The following is a 21298-nucleotide window of genomic DNA, read 5'->3' on the forward strand; positions in this document are numbered from 1 at the left end:
AATAGGAAGTATTGGATTAGATGATCTCAGATTCCCTTCCACCTCTAATTTCTGTAATTTTGTGTTTACCTTTTATTATAGAAATGTATTTCAGTGGACTTGCTTTTTTTTAAAAAAAAAATAATTTTATTTTTGGCTGCGTTGAGTCTTCGTTGCTGCATGTGGGCTTTCTCTAGTTGCAGCGAGCGGGGGCTACTCTTCGTTGCAGTGTGCCAGCTTCTCATTGCGGTGGCTTCTCCTGTTGCGGAGTGTGGGCTCCAGGCATGCAGGCTTCAGTAGTTGCAGCACGCGGTCTCAGTAGTTGTGGCTCGCAGGCTCTAGAGAGCAGGCTCAGTAGTTGTGGCACATGGGCTTAGTTGCTCCGCGGCATGTGGGATCTTTCCAGACCAGGGCTCGAACCCGTGTCCCCTGCATTGGCAGGCAGATTCTCAACCACTGCACCACCAGGGAAGCCCAACTTGCTTTTATTTATCCATGTTCAGTTTGAAAATCTATTGTTTTGGAAGATCTGTAACTAGAAAGAGATCACCCTCAAATACTACAGAATTCTTCCTGAGAATGATATTCTTTATTATTATTGTGGAGTAGCTGGAAGAATTAGCTGGTTTTTGAAGTTGCTATTGCTTTCTGGATGGTGTTTTGATAGTTATGTATCACAAGTTTTAAAATGATGGATACTCTTAAAAAAGGATTTAATGAATGGGTAAATGTTCATGGATAGTAGTTTAAGCTTTATGGAACTATCATTATTTTTTGTAGGACCTTCGAAATTACCAGTATACCTTGCATAATATAGATCAGCTACTGATTCATATGGAAATGGGGAAAAGTTGCATAAAAATACCTCGGAAAAAATACAGTGATGTAAGTATAATTGCTTTATTCAAGTTTTGAGACAATTATTGAACATTAGATTTCTTTAGAAGTGTGTTAAATTTGTTTTGAATTGGACTAATATATAATGACAAAAAAACTTATTTTTGAAATTTTAGATTTGTTTCCTAATAGAGGATTTGTTTAATCCTATTTTTTCATTTTTTTCTTACTGTTTTATCTGTCTTTTAATTGAGGTGATTTTATTTTAAAACATTTGTTTCTATCACATTCTCAGGGAGTTGTCCAGACTAAAGCTTGATAAAGGTGGTCAGAAATGTGACTCATTGAATTATTGTAACTAATAAAGGCACAAAATGTTAAAAATGTTTCTAAATGCGTATTGTTTTTTTCCAGGTAATGAAAGTAATAAATTCTTCTAATGAGCATGTCATTAGCATTGGAGCTAGTTTTAGTACAGAAGCAGATTCTCATCTAGTCTGTATACAGAATGATGGAGTTTATCAAACACAGGCCAACAGTGCTACTGGCCATCCTAGAAAAGGTGAGTATTGGTTCCTAGTGTCAATCCATAAAACCATCTCAAAAAGTAGAATTCCTTTCAAAGAGGAATATACCTATATGTAGATATCTTACTTATTTGCTGAATTGATGGTGATAAAACAGTATGCTTTAAATTTTTAGCTATACAAACAAAAAATTGCTTCTAATATTTGTGTTTATCTTGGGCAACATTAGGTTTAAAAACTTGGAATACAGTATTTATTTTGATGTCTTCAGGTTTAGTGTGTCCCATATGGTGGGTGTCTCTGGAGTGAGGTATTTTTTGTCTTTGTTTGCTCTCTGCTCCAGCTCCTCTTAGTGGGGAGCACAGGGTAGATAAGGATGAAGAATGATTTATAAAACTGTTAAGTGGCTGGGAATATAAAAATGATAAAGATGGTGATGTGAATGACATTACTCGGCTGAATGGCCTCAGTGACTGCTGTGATTACCAAATCCTTGCAGTAGAGAGCCTAACAAATTGAAAGTTAAGTAGAAGTAAGTATTCCAAAAAATTAATACATTATTGTAAAGTAACACATTTAAAATAGACATTCTGGCTGCTAATAACAGTTTTTCCTCTGATTATAAAAGTATGTATACTCATTTGTAGTAAGCTTGGAAAATACGTTTCAAGAAGTAGTAAAAGGAAAAAAAGTGCCAAAATATGGCCTTTGTTGACATTTTAATTTATTTCCTTCTTATATTGATATATATGTTAAACAGATGATTTTATACTGGATATTTACTTTTGTATTGTGCTTTTTTAACTTAATATGCTATTGACATTTTTGTCATTAAAATTTTACAGCCATTTAATATTTATTTGATGAATATTTATGTAGTATAAAATTCAAAAGCTATAAATACTCACACTGCAAGATCTCCTTTCCTCCCTAGACCCTCAAACTACCCATTTCCCCTCCCCACAGGCAACCAAACCAGTGTTATCTGTTTCTGGTATATCCCTTCAGAGATTTCTTGCTTGTATGTATATATAAGCAAACACTACCCCACCACACACATACACACACATACACCCTTCTTCCACTTTTTTAAACAAGTCATAACATTTGTTCCATTCTGCACCTTGTTTTTTCTTTTGGAGATTATTCTTTGTTAGTACATAAAGAACTTTCACATTGCACATAACTTTCCACTTTATTTGTGAACATCATTTAATTGTCCCTTATTAATGGACAGTTGCTACCAATCCTTGGCTGTTTATAAAAATGCACTATGAATAACCTTGTATATGTGCCATTAATTCCTAGAAATGGAATTTGTATGTCAAAGCATACATGTGTTTGTAATTTTAATAGCAATTTATCAAGTTGTCCTCCATAGAGATTGTTCTGATTTATGCTTTCACCAGTAGTGGATGTTTGATTTTCCACACCCTCACTTGATACAAACACTGTAAATAGTACAACAGCCATCAATTATTAGATACAAACATTAAATAACCTTTATGAAATATTTTATTGTAACTTTATTTTGTTTGGTATTTTTTGTTATTCTAATATAAGTGGTATGGGCATGGCATTTATCAGGTACTTAAAATATGCTATGCTCCATATTATACATTTAACAAATATCATATAGCATAAAAAGAGCAGTTTAAAACATAATCATTGTATTTTTTAATTAGTGACAGGTGCAAGTTTTGTGGTATTCAATGGAGCTCTAAAAGCATCTTCAGGATTTCTTGCTAAGTCCAGCATAGTTGAAGGTATGAGTTTCATCTTTAAGATTGGTTTAATGTAAAGATGTTTTCCATCTCCTTTTAAAAATGTATTTGATACTTAACAAAAGAATATATGTAAGTTACAAAGCATAGTACAAGAAATTTATGTGAAATCATCACTCAACCAAGAACTAGAACATAAATAACATTTGGGCCTACCTCAAGCTTGACAACTCTGCCTTAGCCTGGCATTTCCTGCTTGTGCATAGCCTAAAGGTTAGTCTGAGGTGAGAGCTTAGGGTCTTCTCAGGTCTTTCTTTATCATGCAGACATCCTGGGCATGCACACAGTATTGCACATGCATGGGGCCTTCTAAATTCCCAGATAATATGTTAGAGCCTTTCAAAACCCTTGTGGACATCTTATTCCCCAGCTTTTCCTTTAAGTGTTTGGTTGGCCTATCGTTTGCCTCTACTAGTATCTGCTGCCACAGGCAGCTATGATGTTGATCACTGGCCTCTAATTGTGAAACACTGGGTAAGCTTAGAGTCTGGTCAAATAAAGACATTGTACGTGGAGTCTTCCCAGGAACCACCTGACAAGTCAGAAAATGACAGTTCTCCAGGATTGAGGTTTGGAAGGAGTTCCAGCCCCATTTGCCTTCTCCAGTGGATACCAAGATGATGGTTTTTACTATGATTTCAGGCTTTGGTTTTTAGGCTTCTGCTATGCTGGAGAGGAGGAGATGGGAATAGGAAAGTTAAAATGACACAAAACTTGCTGTTTTTAATCAAGTTCCTGCCAGTTTTTTTTGTTTTTTTTTTTAAAAAGAACCAGCTTTTAGTTTTATCGATCTTTTCTATTGTTTTCTTTGTTTCTATTTCATTTACTTCTGCTTTGATCTTTATGATTTCTTTCCTTCTGCTAACTTTGGGTTTTGTTCTTCTTTCTCTAGTTCCTTTAGGTATAAGGTTAGATTGTTTATTTGAGATTTTTCTTCTTTCTTGAGGTAGGCTTGTATTGCTGTAAACTTCCCTCTTAGAACTGCTTTTGCTGCATCCCATAGGTTTTGGATAGTCGTGTTTTCATTTTAATTTGTCTCTAGGTATTTTTTGATTTCCTCTTTGATTTCTTCAGTGATCTCTTGGTTATTTAATAACGTATTGTTTAGCCTCCATGTGTTGTGTTTTTTACGTTTTTTTCCCTGTAATTGATTTCTAATCTCATAGCATTGTGGTCAGAAAAGATGCTTGATATGATTTCAGTTTTCTTAAATTTACTGAGGCTTGATTTGTGACCCAAGATGTGATCTGTCCTGTAGAATGTTCCATGTGCACCTGAGAAGGAAGTGTAATCTGCTGTTTTTGGATGAAATGTCCTATAAATATCAATTAAATCTAGCTGGTCTTTTGTGTCATTTAAAGCTTGTGTTTCCTTATTAATTTTCTGTTTGGATGATCTGTCCATTGGTGTAAGTGAGGTGTTAAAGTCCCCTACTATTACTGTGTTACTGTCGATTTCCTCTTTTATAGTTGTTAGCAGTTTCCTTATGTATTGAGGTGCTCCTATGTTGGGCGCATATATATTTATAATTGTTATATCTTCTTTTTGGATTGATCCTTTGATCATTATGTAGTGCCCTTCCTTGTGTCTTATAACATTCTTTATTTTAAAGTCTATTTTATCTGATAATGAGTATTGCTGCTCCAGCTTTCTTTGATTTCCATTTGCATGGAATATCTTTTTCCATCCCCTCACTTTCAGTCTGTATGTGTCCCTAGGTCTGAAGTGGGTCTCTTTTAGGCAGCAGATATATGCGTCTTGTTTTTGTATCCATTCAGCGAGCCTGTATCTTTTGGTTGGAGCATTTAATCCATTCACGTTTAAGGTAATTATCAATAATGTATGTTCTTATGACCATTTTCTTAATTGTTTTGGGTTTGTTTTTGTAGGTCCTTTTCTTCTCTTGTGTTTCCCAATTAGAGAAGTTCCTTTGGCATTTGTTGTAGAGCTGGTTTGGTGGTGCTGAATTCTCTTAGCTTTTGCTTGTCTTTAGAGGTTTTAATTTCTCCACTGACTCTGAGTGAGATCCTTGCTGGGTAGAGTACTCTCGGTTGTAGGTTCTTCCCTTTCATCACTTTATATATCATGCCACTCCCTTCTGGCTTGTAGAGTTTCTGCTGAGAAATCAGCTGTTAACCTTATGGGAGTTCCCTTGTATGTTATTTGTCGTTTTTCTCTTGTTGCTTTCAATAATTTTTCTTTGTCTTTAATTTTTGTCAGTTTGATTACTCTGTGTCTCAGAATGTTTCTCCTTGAGTTTATCCTGCCTGGGACTCTCTGTGCTTCCTGGACTTGGGTGGCTATTTCCTTTCCCATGTTAGGGAAGTTTTTGACTATAATCTCTTCAAATATTTTCTTGGGTCCTTTCTCTGTCTCTTCTCCTTCTGGGACCCCTGTAATGCTAATGTTGTGTTTAATGTTGTCCCAGAGGTCTCAGGCTGTCTTCATTTCTTTTCATTCCTTTTTCTTTATTCTGTTCTGCGATAGTGAATTCCACCATTCTGTCTCCCAGGTCACTTATCCGTTGTTCTGCCTCAGTTATTCTGCTATTGATTCCTTCTAGTATATTTTTTCATTTCAGTTATTGTATTGTTCATCTCTGTTTATTTGTTCTTTAATTCCTCTAGGTGTTTGTTTTTTAAGTCTTCTAGGTCTTTGTTAAACATTTCTTGCCTCTTCTCGATCTTTGCCTCCATTCTTTTTCCGAGGTCCTGGATCATCTTCACTATCATTCTGAATTCTTTTTCTGGACGGTTGCCTATCTCCACTTCATTTAGTTGTTTTTCTGGGGTTTTATCTTGTTCCTTCATCTGGTACATAGCCCTCTCCCTTTTTCATCTTGTCTATGTTTCTGTGAATGTGGTTTTTGTTCCACAGACTGCAGGATTGTAGTTCTCCTTGTTTCTCTCCTGCTGATTTTTTTAAAAATAAATACTCCCCAGATTGCTGCAAGCCTTTGGTTAATTTCCAGAGTTTCGAAAAAGTTTCTTCTGACATTTTATTTGTTTCCTTGTTGTGTTTATGGAGTAGAGTATTTTCGGAAATTCTTAGTCTGCATTTTCACTAATATCATCCTCCATACTACCTCAGTTACATAGCTTTATAGGAAGTCCTCCCATCTCTGATGCCACACACATGCCTTATTCCTCATTTTAGTAGTGCTCTGGCCAGTCTGAGCCCTTTGTTTTATCATGTTAATTTTAGGATCAACTTGTCAGGTTCTAAAAGGTCCATTGGGGGGCTTCCTTGGTGGCGCAGTGGTTGAGAGTCCGCCTGCCGATGCAGGGGACATGGGTTTGTGCCTTGGTCTGGGAGGATCCCACATGCTGCGGAGTGGCTAGGCCTGTGAGCTATGGCTGCTGAGCCTGCGTGTCCAGAACCTGTGCTCCACAACGGGAGAGGCCACAACAGTGAGAGGCCCACGTACCGCCAAAAAAAAAAAAAAAAAAAAAAAAAAAAAAGTCCATTTGACTTTTTATTGGAATTGCATTATATTTCTAGTTTAATTTTGAGAAAATTGGCATATTTTCTATTTTCATTGTTTCTATCCATGTACATTGGCTACCTTCGATTTATTTACATAATATTTAATAATATTCATTTCCAATAAAATTTTATAGTTTTTGTATAGATTTTGAATATCATTTCTTATTTATTCCTGTACCTCATAGATTTTATTGCTAATGTAAATGGTATCTATTTACTTACTTATTACAATTTTAGTGTAATATAAATGCCATTATAATTTTTTAAATTTATTTTTTATTGAGGTATAGTTGATATAAAATATTATGTAAACTTCAGGTGTACAACAAAGTGATTCACAAGTTTTAAAGGTTATAGTCATTTATAGTTATTATAAAATATTGGCTATATTCCCTGTGCTGTACACTATATCCTTGTATCTTACTTATATTATACATACTAGGTTGTACCTTTTAATACCCTACCCCTATATTGCCCCTCCCTGTTTACCTCTCCCCACTGGTAACCCCTAGTTTGTTCTCTATATCTGTGAGTCAGTTTTTTTTTTGTTATATTCACTAGTTTTATTTCTTAGATTCCACATTTAAGTGATATGATACAGTATTTGTCTTTCTCTGTCTGACTTATTTCACTTGGCATGATACCCTCCAAGTCCATTCATGTTGTTGCATATCGCAAAATCATTCTTTTTTATGGCTAAGTAGTATTCCATTGTATATATATACCACATTTTCTTTATCCATTCATCTGTTTTTGGATACTTAGGTTGCTTAGCAACTGTAAATAATGCTGCTATGAACATTGGGGTGCATGTATCTTTTTGAATTAGTGGTTTTGTGGTTTTTTGGATAAATACGCAGGAGTGAAATTGCTAGGTCATATAGTAGTTCTGTTTTTAGTTTTTTGAGAAATCCCCATTTTGTTTTCCATAGTGGTTGCACCAATTTACATTCCCACCAACATTGTAGGAGGGTTCCCTTTTCTCCACCTCCTTTCCAGTATTTGTTATTTCTGTTCTTTTCGATGATAGCCATTCTGACAGGTGTGAGGTGATATCTCATTGTGGATTTAATTTCCATTTCTCTGATTAACAATGTTGAGCATCTTTTCACATGCCTATTGGCCATCCTATGTCTTCTTTGGAAAAACATCTATTCAGGTCTTCTGTCCATTTTTTAATCAGGTTTTTTTTTTTTTTTGATGTTGAGTTGTATGAGCTGTTTATATATTTGGATATTACCTTGTTATTGGTCATATCATTTGCAAATGTTTTCTCCCATTTGGTAGGGTGTCTTTTTGTTGTGCTGATGGTTTTCTTTACTGTGCAGAAGGTTTTAAGTTTAATTAGTTCCTGTTTGTTTATTTTTGCTTATATTTCCTTTGCTTTAGGAGACAGATCCAAAAAAATATTGCTGCAGTTTATGTCAAAGAATGTTCAGCCTGTGTTTTTTTCTAGGAGTTTTATGGTTTCTGATCTTACATTTAGGTCATTAATCCATTTCGAGTTTTTTATTTTTTTGTACATGGTGTGAGACAATGTTCTAATTTCATTTGTTCCTAGCACCACTTATTGAAGAGAGCATCTTTGCTCCACTGAATATTCTTGCCTCCTTTGTTGTAGATTAATTGATCATAAGTGCATGGGTTTATTTTTGAGCTCTATTCTATTCCATTGATCTATGGTTCTGTTTTTGTGCCAGAACCATACTGTTTTGATTACTGTAGGTTTGTAATATAGTCTGAAATCAGGGAACATGATTCATCCAGTTCTGTTTTTCTTTATCAAAATAGTTTTGGCTCTTTGGGGTCTTTTTTGTGTTTCCATACAAATTTAAAAAATTATTTGTTCTAGTTCTGTGAAAAATGCCCTTGGTATTTTGATAGGGATTACATTCAATCTGTAGATTGCTTTGGGTTGTATGTTCATTTTAACAATATTAATTCTTCCAGTCCATGAACACAGTATATCTGTGTTCCATCTGTTTGTGTTGTCTTCAATTTCTTTTATCAGTGTCTTACAGTTTTCCAAGTACAGGTCTTTTACTTTCTTAGGTAGGTTTATTCTTAGGTATTTTATTCTTTCTGATGCAGTTGTAAATGGGATTATTTCCTTAATTTCTCTTTCTGATAGTTTGTGGTTAGTGCATAGAAATGCAAGAGATTTTTGTAGATTAATTTTGTATCCTGCAACTTTATCAAATTCATTCATGAGCTCTAGTAGTTTTCTGGTGGCATCTTTATTATGTTGAGGTATGTTTCCTCTATGCCCACATTCTGAAGAGTTCTTATCATAGATGGATCTTGAATTTTGTGAGAAGCTTTTTCTGCCTCTGTTGAGATGATCATATGGTTTTTATCCTTCAGTTTGTTAATGTTATGTATTTCATTGATTGATTTGCAGATACTGAAAAATCCTTGCATCCCTGGGACAAATCCCCCTTAGTCATGGTATATGATCCTTTTAATGTATTCTTGGATATCTTTTTAAATTAAAAATTTTATCTTTTGTTGCTGGAAAATAAAAATTAATTGATTTCTGTATTTTTATCTTATAACCAGCTATATTGCTAAACTTACATTATTTAAAATAATTTACTATAGACTTTTAGAGTTTTTTTATAACTATAAATAATGATAGTTTATTAATAATGATAGTTTTGCTTCTTTCTTTACAGCCATTATGGCTTTTTAATTTATTTTTCTTGTTTATTGGCTAGTACTTCCAATGGAAGCAGTGATTGTAAATGTTCTTGTCTAGATCCATGTTTTTCAGTAATACCTTTTAAAAGTAAGTGAGCTTTATTATTCCATTTTGTGTGCCATATCTGTCTTCTGTTGATGGAATGTGATATATTCAATTATATTTCTTATGTCACATTATATGTGATAAGAAGTAAGGAGAAATATGTTTTATTTTTGTTGGGTTCTTTGTGGTAGGTTTTGATTTTGCTCCTTTTTTCAGGGCAGCAGTTTGCCCTGGGACATCAATTCTTTAATAGATCTAAGAGTTGTTCACTTTATGTTTGTTCAGCTTTTTAATTTTAATTTATTTTTAAAAATTTTACTGAAGTATAGTTGATTTACAATAATGTATTAGTTTCAGGTGTACAGCAAAGTGATTCAGTTTTTCATATGTATATATATATTTTTACAGATCCTTTTTCATTATAGGTTATCAAAAGATGTTGAATATATTTCCCTGTGTTATACAGTAAATCCATGTTATTTTATCTATTTTATTTATATTAGTGTGTATCTGTTAATCCCATACTCCTAATTTATCCCTCTCCTCCCTTTCCCTTTTGGTAACCATAAGTTTATTGTCTATGTCTGTGAGTCTGTTTCTGTTTTGTAAATAAATTCATTTGTATTATTTTTTAGATTCTACATATAAGTGATATCATATGTTTGTCTCTGTCTGACTTCACTTAGTATGATAATCTCTAGGTCCATCCATGTTGCTGCAAATGGCAATATTGCATTCTTTTTTTGGCTGAGTAATATTCCATCGTGTGTGTGTCTTTTCATGTGACTGTTGGCCATCTGTATGTCTTCTTTGGAAAAATGTCTATTTAGGTCTTCTGCCCATTTTTTGATTGGGTTGTTTGTTTGATAGTGAGGTGTATGAACTGTTTGGATATTTCTGAAATTAACCCTTCATTGCATCCTTTGCAAATATTTTCACTGATTCTGTAGGTTGTCTTTTCATTTTGTTTATGGATTCCCTAATGTGCAAAAACTTTTGAGTTTGATTAGGTCCCATTTGTTTATTTTTGCTTTTGTTTCTTTTGCCTTAGCAGATTGACCTAAGAAAATATTGCTATGATTTACATCCAAGAATGTTTTGCCTATGTTCTCTCCTAGGAGTTTTATGGTGTCATGTCTTATATTTAGATCTTCAAACCACTTTGAGCTTTTCTTTTTTTTTTTTTTGAGATTATCTTTTTATATGGTGTGAGGAAGTGTTTTAATTTCATTGATTTACATGAGGTTGTCCAGCTTTCCCAACACCACTTGTTGAAGAGACTGTCTTTTCTCCATTATACATTCTTGCCTCCTTTGTCAAAGATTAATTGACTGTTGGGGTGTGGGTTTATTTCTGGGCTCTGTCTTTTGTTCCATTGATCCATATGTCTGTTTCTGTGCCAATACCACACTGTTTTGATTATTGTTGCTTTGTAGTATTATCTTAAGTCTGGGAGGCTTATGTCTCCAGCTTTGTTCTTTTGTGAGGATTGTTTTGGCAATTCTGGGTCTTCTGTGGTTCCATATAAATTTTAGGATTATTTGTTCTAGTTCTGTAAAAAATGTGATGGGCAATTTGATAGGGATCACATTAAATCTGTAGATTGCCTTGGATAGTATGGCCATTTTAACAACATTAATTCTTCCAATCCAAGAGCATGGGATATCTTTCCACTTCTTTGAATCATCTTCAGTTTCCTTTATCAATGTTTTATAGTTCTCAGCATGTAAGTCTTTCACCTCCTTGGTCAGGTTTATTCCTAGGTATTTTTTTAATACAATTTTTAAAGGAATTTTTTATTTTTATTTTTTTACTTTCTGATATTTCTTTGTTTAAAATAATACAAAATATTTCTATAAATATTGTAGCCTGCTACCTTGCTGAATTTATCAGTTCTCATAGTTTTTGTGTGGAGTCTTTAGAGTTTTCTATATAGAGTATCATGTCATCTGCTTATAATGACAATTTTACATCTTTCCTTCCAATTTCGATACCTTTTCTTCTTTTTCTTGTACGATTGCTGTGGCTAGGACTTCCAGTACTATGCTGAATAGAAGTTAGGTTTATTCCTAGATATTTTATTGTTCAGCTTTTTTCTTGTTGTGAGGATGGAAGTGACAAGTTCCAAGCTCTTTACATGGAGCAGACACCAAGAAGTCATTACTATTTTTTGTAATACAAGTTGGCTGGCTCTCATTTATCTAATGTTGTCTTGCTTTTCATTTTTCTGAAGCTGTCTTTATTTCATTCTCATTTTTTATGGGTATTTTTGCTAGATATAAAATTCTGCTTTGAAAGTGTTTATTTTCTTTAAAGATGTCATTTCATTGTCTTTTGGCCCTCATTATTTCTAGTGAAGAGTCAGTAGTAGTTTTTATATTTGTTTCCTTGTATTTAATGTGCCCTTTTCCTCAGTCTGTTTTCAAGATAGCCTCTTTATCTTTGGTTTTCACCAGTTTTACTGTGGTGTGCCTCAATGTGGTTTTCTTTGTATTTATCCTATTTGGCATTTATTGAACTCCTTGGATGTGTGTGTCAATATTTTTCATCAAATTTGGGGAATTTCTTACCATTTTAAAAAATGTCTTGATCTTTCTTCTCCTTCTGGGAGATAGTCTATCTATGTATATGTAATCCATATCTGTATTACACTGTTTTATACCATCCCATGGGTCTTTGATGCTCTTTTTATATTTCTTCATTCTTTTTTCTCTGGATTCTTCAGACTTGATCGCTTTTGTTAACCTTTATGTTTTCTGATTCTTTTGCCATCTTCAATCTACTATTAAGCCTATCCATTAAGGTTTCTGCCTTAGTTGGATTATACTTTTGAGTTATAGAATTTGAGGGGAGGGTTTTCCAGTTTCTATTTCTCTGTTCAGATTTTTTAAAATCTGTTTATACATTTAGCCAGTATTTGCTTTTCATTATTTAAATATGTTTTCCTTTAGGTCCTTGAATATATTTTAGAATAGATATTTTAAAGTGTTTTTGTGTTTAATCCAATGTCTTGGCCATCTCATGGTTAGTTTCAGTTTTATAGGGGCTCACATTTTCCTGTCTTTGTTAATTTTTTATTATGTACTGTCATTATTAATACACTTTAGAGACTTTAGATTCTTTTAGCTTTTTTTAAAGGGATTTTTTTGCTGAAGAAGGCTTATTTATGTTTAAGCAGGCATTTTATGTCTGCTTACCCTAAGCTCGTGTAGTCTTTATTATTTATTTTTTTAACAGATGGATCTATGGATATCCTAAGGTGTTTACAGTCTGGCAGGACTCATCCTCCAAATCTGTTTTGCCTGTAGATTTTGTAAGAGCTTTGATTTGGCATTGCACAGTTCAGGTTAATGAGGTGCTAATGTCTATTTTGGTTGGTCTAGACTACCAATATCCCCCAACATTGCTTGACTTCTATTATCTCCATTCTGCCAACCATATAATAGCCATTTTCTGTTATGCCTCATCTAGGGTCACTCTATTAATGTGTTCTCAGTTCTAGTCCAAGGACTCAAAAAGTCCTTGAACACAGTCTCCTGATGCTCCCCTCTTTAGTGTCTTGACCACAGATTTCAGGTTTCCCTAAACTCTTATCTCTGACTTCTCAGCCCAGTAGAGCAATTGTAGGCTTACTGGTCACCATGCAGAAATTTTCCCCAAGCAGAGAGCCTGGGCAGTTATGGGCTCACCTATTGAGTTTTCCTGTAGGGACCATGGTATTGTACTTCCTGTTGTCCAGAACCTGAAAACAGTTGCCTCATATATTTTGTCTAGTTTTATGGTTGGTTACCATAATGAAAGGGCAGTTTGGCATCATTATTTCATCATAGCCAGAAGTGGAAGTTCTCACCTTTATCTGTTTAACCATTAAAAAAAAAAAAAGAATCCTTAACATTGTGAAATATTTTTCATATTCCCTAACAGAAAACAACCATCAAGGTGATTTAACAGATGGTCTAAAACTTGCATGGAACATATTTTGATAGCAAAATTTATGTCTTAAACATATAAATTTATATTCAGTAAAAGAAATGTGAAACATAACTCTCATTTTTAGATGGCTTAATGGTACAAATAACTCCAGAGACCATGGATAGCTTGCGGCTAGCTCTACGAGAACAAAAAGACTTTAAAATTACATGTGGGAAAGTTGATGCTGTAGACATGAGAGAATATGTGGACATCTGCTGGGTAGATTCTGAAGAAAAAGGAAACAAAGGGTAGGAATTTTTTTTACCAAAATGTAAATGATTTGATGGAGGAGAAAGGATAAAAACATCCTGTTAACAAAATTAAATATTTTATAAATAAATATAGAATTATACCATTAATTTAAATGCATATACTCTAATTAATAAATGCAGTCCGTTTTTTTCAAAAATGTACCTAGCCAGCATCATGTGTGTTTTCTTAGCCAGGATGCTGTAAATTATTAAAGGGTGGTCAGTTTGGGAGGGGGCAAATGATAAAATGTGCATTGTGTAGCAGTGTAGGCTTGATGCCAGGTCTGAGAAATACAAGATACTTTGTCTGTTTTATGGTACATTGAGGCATACACATATTTCCCCCCCAGACTGTCTTTTATATACCAGATATGTATTTTCATGGAATTCTTTTAGGATTATTTTTATCAAATAAGTAATGGATTCCCTTTGGGTGTTTATTCTGTATTATATTGATCCACTGTAAATGCAAACAACTGAATTCAATAATATGTACATTAGAGGCCTTACAGAATATTACTGCCATTCCCTCCTCTCTTTAGTTACCCATTTTCTTTCTTTTTTGGAGACTGGCTAAGGGATCTGGAGCAAAAAAGGAAGAGGAGGGCTAATGCTGAAGGATTCCAAAATAGAGTTTTGCAATTCATGAGACAGCTTTTCTGTTAGGAGACTAAGGTATTTTAAACCTCAGGTCTGAATTGGGCATATGAAAAAAGTAGATATAATTTGCTACACAATCAAGAAATCTTGGTAAACGAATATGAGCTAAGTTTTAATTATTTTTTGTATAATTGCGATGTCTTACTGCTGCTTTAAATTTATAGCTTTCATAATTTTTATTCTTATTCCATTTGTTCAAGTCTAATAATTTACTTCATAGAAAGTACTTTGGTATTAAATAAATCTGTTCTATTATATTTTATTCTGCAGTGTTATTAGTTCAGTGGATGGAATATCATTACAAGGATTTCCAAGTGAAAAAATAAAACTGGAAGCAGATTTTGAAACTGATGAGAAGATTGTGAAGTGTACTGAGGTAACTTAGAAAGATGTTTCCTTCCATTTACATGCTGTGTTTGGATATGTTTTTGTTAATTTGGAGATTTCGCAGTACTCAACCTCTGCATGTTTAAGTGCAGCGTATTACACTTTCATTACACCTTGAGACACACATATCTCCACCCCAGACTGCCTTATATACACCAGATTTGCATTTTCATAGGATCATTTCAGGTTATTGTATGGTGGTACTGCCTGTCAGCTCACAGTTAAGGTTTCACGGCATTGCCATCTTTGTTGGTACAATAACATGTTATTTGACCATGGTGTTTTCATTTTTCTCTTATTTTACAAAAAATAAAATATTTTATAGATATCAGTTTATAATCAGAATTCACATATGAAAGTTAGTTTTGCATGTTCCAGTTTTTTAAAAATTAGAGAATATGAAACTGTAGCCTCACAGCCCCTTAGTCTACCTCCATCCTCCCCCTCACTCTACCTCCTGGGTCAGACAATCAATGTTACTGATTTCTTAGGTATTCTTTGTGATTTTACACATGTAGAAGCTAGAAACTATAGAGGGTATAGAAATTATAGAACATTATTTCTTTGATCTTAACTTCATTAAGATGTCCTTATGGGATGGTGATCTTATAGGGTGGGCTTATTAGTACCCTTCTTTAAACTGAGTTAACAAAGCTTTTGTTGCTACAAGTTAACTTTAGGCAAAAATAGCTAAGTCATTCCCATATTCCCTAATCTTTGGTTTTAAGTTTTTACTTATACTATAGATCAGGCTATATATAGTGTGTATATATATAATGTTCCTAACTAGTGAATTTCATGGCACTAACACTGGAATTTTATTCATAAAGTTGAATTGAAGGTAGCAATTGTTGCATTTTTAAAGCTACTTTTAATCTTAATCATGACTTGTTTCCTAATTAAATACATTTCAGGTGTTCTACTTTCTAAAGGACCAGGATTTATCTATTTCAGCAACTCGTTATCAGTTTGCAAAAGAAATAGCCATGGCTTGTAGTGCTGCACTGTGCCCTCACCTGAAAACTCTAAAGAGTAATGGGATAAATAAAATTGGCCTCAGAGTTTCCATTGACACTGATATGGTGAGGCATGTTTTTGTATTTTTGAAATGAATATATCTTATATTAAAATAATCAAAAGTTTTTCTTTAACCTTTTACTTTGAGATCACTGAAGAGAACTAAAGTTTGTTGAACGTTAATGTTCGGTACACGCTTCCTGTACATTATCTCCTTTACTGTTCACAGCAGGGGCCAGCAAACTTTTTTTGGTCAGACAGTAAATAATTTAGGCATTGCTGTCTGTCAGATTTCTTCACAACTACTTAACTGTGCCATTGTAGTGTGAAAGCAGTTGTAGACAGTATGTAAACTAAACAGCTTAGCTGTGTTCCAGTGAAACTTTGTTTACAAAACAGTTGGTGGGCCACATTGGCCCACAGGCGATAGTTTGCTGACCCCTGCTCCACAACATTCCTGCTTGATAAGTAGGTTTTTAAATTATGCTGACTAAATTCTATATTCATGTGACTTAAAATTACAAAAGTCTAAAAATGTTAAAAAAGGAAAATTTTCAGTTTTTTCCTCCTATGTAGGGAAAAACCTATTTCTTCCCTCCTGTGTCTTTCCTGTGTGTCTCTTTCACTACTCACAGAAAACACTTCTGCTCACCAGATGTGTGGAGGCTTTCCCCCACCCCAGCAAGCAATTCTCAGACACAAGCAGGGTGTCCAAGAATTCAACTCAATTCTGACTTTATCTACCTGGAGACAGCATCAGATCCTACAGCTCTTACAAGACTGCCTCCTCCCCCACTTCATATGCCAGTCAGTTATCACCTGTGCTTCTGACCAACCAGTTATGGATCAGAGCTTCCAATGACCCCCTCCTCCTTGGGTTCAGTTAACTTGCTTGAGCAGCTCACAGAACTCAGGGGAACATTTGCTTATGTCTGTCATTTCATTAAAGGCTATACAGATGAACAGCCAGATGAAGAGATACATAGGGCAAGGTCTGGTAGAGTCCTGAGCAGGAGTTTCTGTCTCCACGGAGTTGGGGTGCGTCACCCTCCCATTGTGGATGTATTCACCAGCCTGAAAGCTCTCTCAGCCCCCTTCTACTGAGATTCTATGGAGGTTTCCTCACGTAGGCATGATCAATTATTAACTCAGGTTTTAGCCCTTCTCCTTTCTCCAGAGAATGAGGGGTAGGGCTGGAAATTTAAAGCTTCTAATCATGGGCTTGGTCTTTCTGGTGACCAGCCCCTATCTAGGAGCCCATCCAGAGTTGACTCAAAAGAACAAAAGATGCTCCTCCCTCTCTTATCACTTAGGAATTTATAAGTTTTTTAGGAACCCCGTGTCAGGGATGGGATCAAAGATAAATATTAGAACAAGAGATGTTACTGGTATTCTTATCACTTAGGAAATGACAAGGGTTTTAGGAGTTTTATGCCAGGAATTGGGGTCAGAGACCAATATATATTTTCTTTTATCTCACAAATGTATATATATAGGGACCACCTCATTAAACATGCTAGAGAGCAGCATTCACACAGTACTCTATTTAATTGGTGACCTCTGGAGATATTAACTGCAGGCTACAATGTAAATGATTCCCAGTAGAGTTGCATCAGGTGGTAATAGCCCTGGAAAGATCGCCTTCCTACCCTTGACTCCTAACCCTTCAGTTCACTTCCATACTCCCCCTCATCCTCCCTTCTTGGTCAGGCAGTCAAATGTTATCCATTTCTATGTATTCTTTGTAATTTTTTGCATGTATGAGCAATGAAGTTTGTACATCCTTTTTATTCTCTTTTCACTTATTTTTTAACAGTGCTTCTGTAACTTAATATATCTTAGAGATATTTCATATTAACTACATATTCTTTTTAACGTTGCACAGTAGTAGTTGATTATATAAATGTACCATACTTTATTTAGTGCTTATGTATGTTTGGTATGTCCTGGTTGATATTTAAGGTATCCAAAATATTTTGCTTTTGCATAAGTGTGAGTATATAAATAACATTCCTAGAAGTAGAATTGCCAGGTCCAAGTATGTACTCGATAGATATTACCATATTGTCTCAAATAGAGGTTATGACAATTTATATTTCTACCACAATTTATGAGTGTTCTTTCTCTCACATCCTTATCAGAGCAGTATATAATCAAACTTTTGAACTTTGCCAAATTGATAGGTGAAAAGTGGTACTCCAGTAGTATTTTTTAAAATATTTATTTGGTTATGCTAGGTCTTAGTTGCAGCCCATGAGCTCCTTAGTTGCGGCAGGCACGCTCTTTAGTTGCGGCAGGCATGCTCCTTAGTTGTGGCACATGGGCACCTTAGTTGTGGCAAATGGGCTCCTTAGTTGTGGCATGCGAACTCAGTTGCAGCATGTGGGATCTAGTTGCCTGACCAGGGATCAAACCTGGGCCCCCTGCTTGGGAGCATGGAGTGTTAACCACTGCACCACCAGGGAAGTCCCAATCCAGTAGTATTTTAATGTGCCTTTTTAACTGTTTCTGACATCCTGTATAATAGATTTCAGTCCAGGTTATTCATTAGAATGGTCAATCTTTTTCTTTTTTTTTTTTTTGGCGGCGCCACGCCGCATGTGGGATCTTAGTTCCCCAACCAGGGATCGAACTCACGGCCCTTGCAATGGAAGCGCGGAGTCTTAACCTCTGGACCACCGGGGAAGTCCCAGAATGGTCAATCTTAACATGAACAATTTCATATGTTGAAGGTTTGCTCTTGTTCAGGCAGGATGTGTTACGGTTCTTATTGGAAAAAAGAACTTACATTTTTATCTCACTATTAAAAGTTCCTTTTTCAAGGAAACACCTGGTAATTATTTGAGTAAGCATTGTTAATTTTTTTAGTCATATGTATTAAAATGTAATTTTCACCAGCAAAATTAAATTCAAATATTATTTTATGATAAATTCAAAATATTTTTAAGTAGATCTTTTTTTAAATACCATGGGGTTTTTATTTAAGTCATGTTGAGAATTATTCAAAATTTTTGTCCGCCAATGCGTTTACATGTTCATTGAGAAGAAACCTGAAGTATGAAGTAGTGGCAATTTTATTTTCATAGTATCTGTGGAAGGGACAATTATAATTTATGTAGTAGATAAAAGAAATAAAGGAGAATGTAAAACATTATTTTATGAACAAAATATCAAGTATTTTCTTAACGTGCTTAAATTGAATGATATTCTTAAATAGTTTATTTTATATTCATCTGCTGAACTAAAACAAGATTGCTCAATTTCTAGGGTTGACTCATCAAGACTTTTTTTTTCCAGGTTGAATTTCAGGCAGGATCTGAAGGCCAACTTCTTCCTCAGCATTATCTAAATGATCTTGATAGTGCTCTAATCCCTGTGATCCACGGTGGGACCTCTAACTCTACTAGTTTACCATTAGAAATAGAATTAGTATTTTTTATTATTGAAAATCTTTTTTAGCGAAAGGACATGAGTCATATTATATATTGCAAACTGATTTGTTATTAAAACTAACTCCAGCACTAAAGCTGAAATGCCACAAACACTAAAAATAAATATGTTTGATGTTTGAAACATGTAAGCTTTGCTTTTTAGGCAGGAATGATCTTTTAAAAATCATTAGCACAATATTTAAATCTCCAAAAATTTAAGAGATCCACAGTTTTTGAAGCTTTACACTTTACAAGTACTGAAAAAGACAAGGATTTCTTCTGTCTTTAAAAAATTTGTAGCATTTAACTGTGTTATTTAAATGCTAAGCCAAAGTATCTGCACTTAGGTATACCTCTTTATGCCAAGAATGATTTTAATGAAGGCTCCTTTCAGATGTAACCTTATGAAGGAACTACCTTTTTTGTTTATATGCCAGTTAAATTACTGGTTTCTAAAGTCTGTTAAAAATGTATTTCAATGGCACAGACCAGTTTCCAGATCTTAGACTTATATGGTAATTCTTTGAATAAGGCAGATAACTTATTTGTATAATTGGAGTGGAGACCTACCTCCATGATTAGATAAACTGATTGTTTGCATTAAAATCAGAATTTTGCCTTTTTTCTTTTCAAATTATTATTTTATATATACATATATGGTTTTCTCTTGATTAAATGGGTATTCTTAAAGTAATTGTGGGTGCTTCAGGATTTTGTGCTTCTATAATTAAGTATATTGTTTTTATAGTGAGAACATGTGATTTGGTATGTGTTTTATAAATCTTTAATAATTTATAAATAGGTAATATTTTTGTATTGCAGTGGATTATTTTTCCTCCTTTCCTTCCAAAGTATACCACTGTATATACCATTTCTAAGAGTGACTGACGACAGGCCAGATGACCCTTGAAGTAGTCATTATGTAGCAATAAATGAAGCCTGAAACAGGTGTTTTAACTTCTCCTTTAAACCTTAAAAGTTTCTTGGCAAGTCTACATATTTTCATTGACACCAATGTATTAAATATAAATTTTAATGAACTACTTACTTTTGCATATTTTAAATTCTTTATATGGTAGTTATTTTTTATAACAGTATATTAACATAAGTTAAATTCTATGTATTTGAAACTGTTACAGAACTTTCTTCTTTACTTCAAATAGAAAAAAATTTTTAAAGTACGTTGTGTTAAAAAAAGTAATGTTCATATTTTAGTTAATCCTGTCATTTAAGTTATTTAAAATATAATCATTATTTTAATGCTTTTTAAATTCTAATGTGGAATATATATGTTTTTGTATCAAAAACACTCCTGTGTCTCAAGAAAAAGAAACTACACTAAATAGCCCTGTTTTAAGAAAGTATTTATGAAGCATCTCAACCTGAAGATGAAGTCAGGGTTATAACTCAGGTTCTTAGGTCTCAGGCTAGGAAAGAACTGAGAATTTGAATCAGTTTGGTCATATGATTCCTACTGAATCACATCTGTAGTGCTAACCAAAGACACAGCATGGAGGAAAATATCAGTCTTTTGGAAGTAACTACTTCATAAACAATGTAAAATGTTGCAGACATTAAATAAAATTAAGCAACATGTAATAACTTGTGAAATTTGTTGACATCATAAGCACTTGCATATCTAACTCAATTTGTTTTCTTTATATTTTTGTTTATTTTGCAGTATAAGTTAAGGGCACAATCTATGAATACTGAAGTTACTTTAAAATAACCAGAAGGTAGAGGACTCTTCCCATGATGGGATAGCTTTGGATTTCTTTCCCTAAAGTCTCTACATTTAATAAAAATTGGAATTTCTATGCCTTTGGAGGCACATTTTAAAGTATTCTTTGTAGATGTACAATATGTTTCTGAATGCATTTGGTCATGTTCTTCACATTGATAATTTAAAATTTTAATTTTTTTAAAGGTGAAGAAATAGAATGGTTCTTTGTACTCAGTCTGCAATGATCTATTTTTGGTCTATGCCTTTTAAGAATACTGTCTTTCAAGAATTTTGAAATATTAAGTAAAATTTAGCCCATTTGCTTTTGCAGCAATCCAGCAGACTTGCTATACGCAGAGCACTTTAGTAGCCTTCATTGATTGAAAGATGAATAGTTCTTTCCCTCTTGGAGATGAATGTGTGAAGCAGATAATTAACAAAGTAAAAGTAATTGCTAAAATAGAGATATGACTTCTGAGTAGCTGGTTGGAAAACAAT

At 34.0% G+C, this 21298-nt stretch overlaps 1 protein-coding gene across 9 annotated transcripts in view; it reads left to right on the top strand.

Annotated features, from left to right (window-relative positions):
• Window positions 1-21003, top strand: part of ZFYVE16 (zinc finger FYVE-type containing 16) — a 53849-nt gene extending 32846 nt beyond the window's left edge. For all 9 annotated transcript variants that reach the window (XM_067031222.1, XM_067031227.1, XM_067031223.1 and 6 more), the window contains 7 exons: window positions 760-864; window positions 1231-1378; window positions 3029-3109; window positions 13417-13579; window positions 14513-14618; window positions 15544-15711; window positions 18944-21003. In XM_067031222.1, coding sequence (XP_066887323.1) covers window positions 760-864; window positions 1231-1378; window positions 3029-3109; window positions 13417-13579; window positions 14513-14618; window positions 15544-15711; window positions 18944-19105 — 933 coding nt within the window. In that variant the 3' untranslated portion in view covers window positions 19106-21003. The remainder of the gene's footprint in view (window positions 1-759; window positions 865-1230; window positions 1379-3028; window positions 3110-13416; window positions 13580-14512; window positions 14619-15543; window positions 15712-18943) is intronic.
• Window positions 21004-21298: the final 295 nt, after the last annotated feature.

This window comes from Kogia breviceps, chromosome 4 (genome assembly GCF_026419965.1).
Source record: "Kogia breviceps isolate mKogBre1 chromosome 4, mKogBre1 haplotype 1, whole genome shotgun sequence".
In the NCBI taxonomy this organism is placed as follows: domain Eukaryota; kingdom Metazoa; phylum Chordata; class Mammalia; order Artiodactyla; family Physeteridae; genus Kogia; species Kogia breviceps.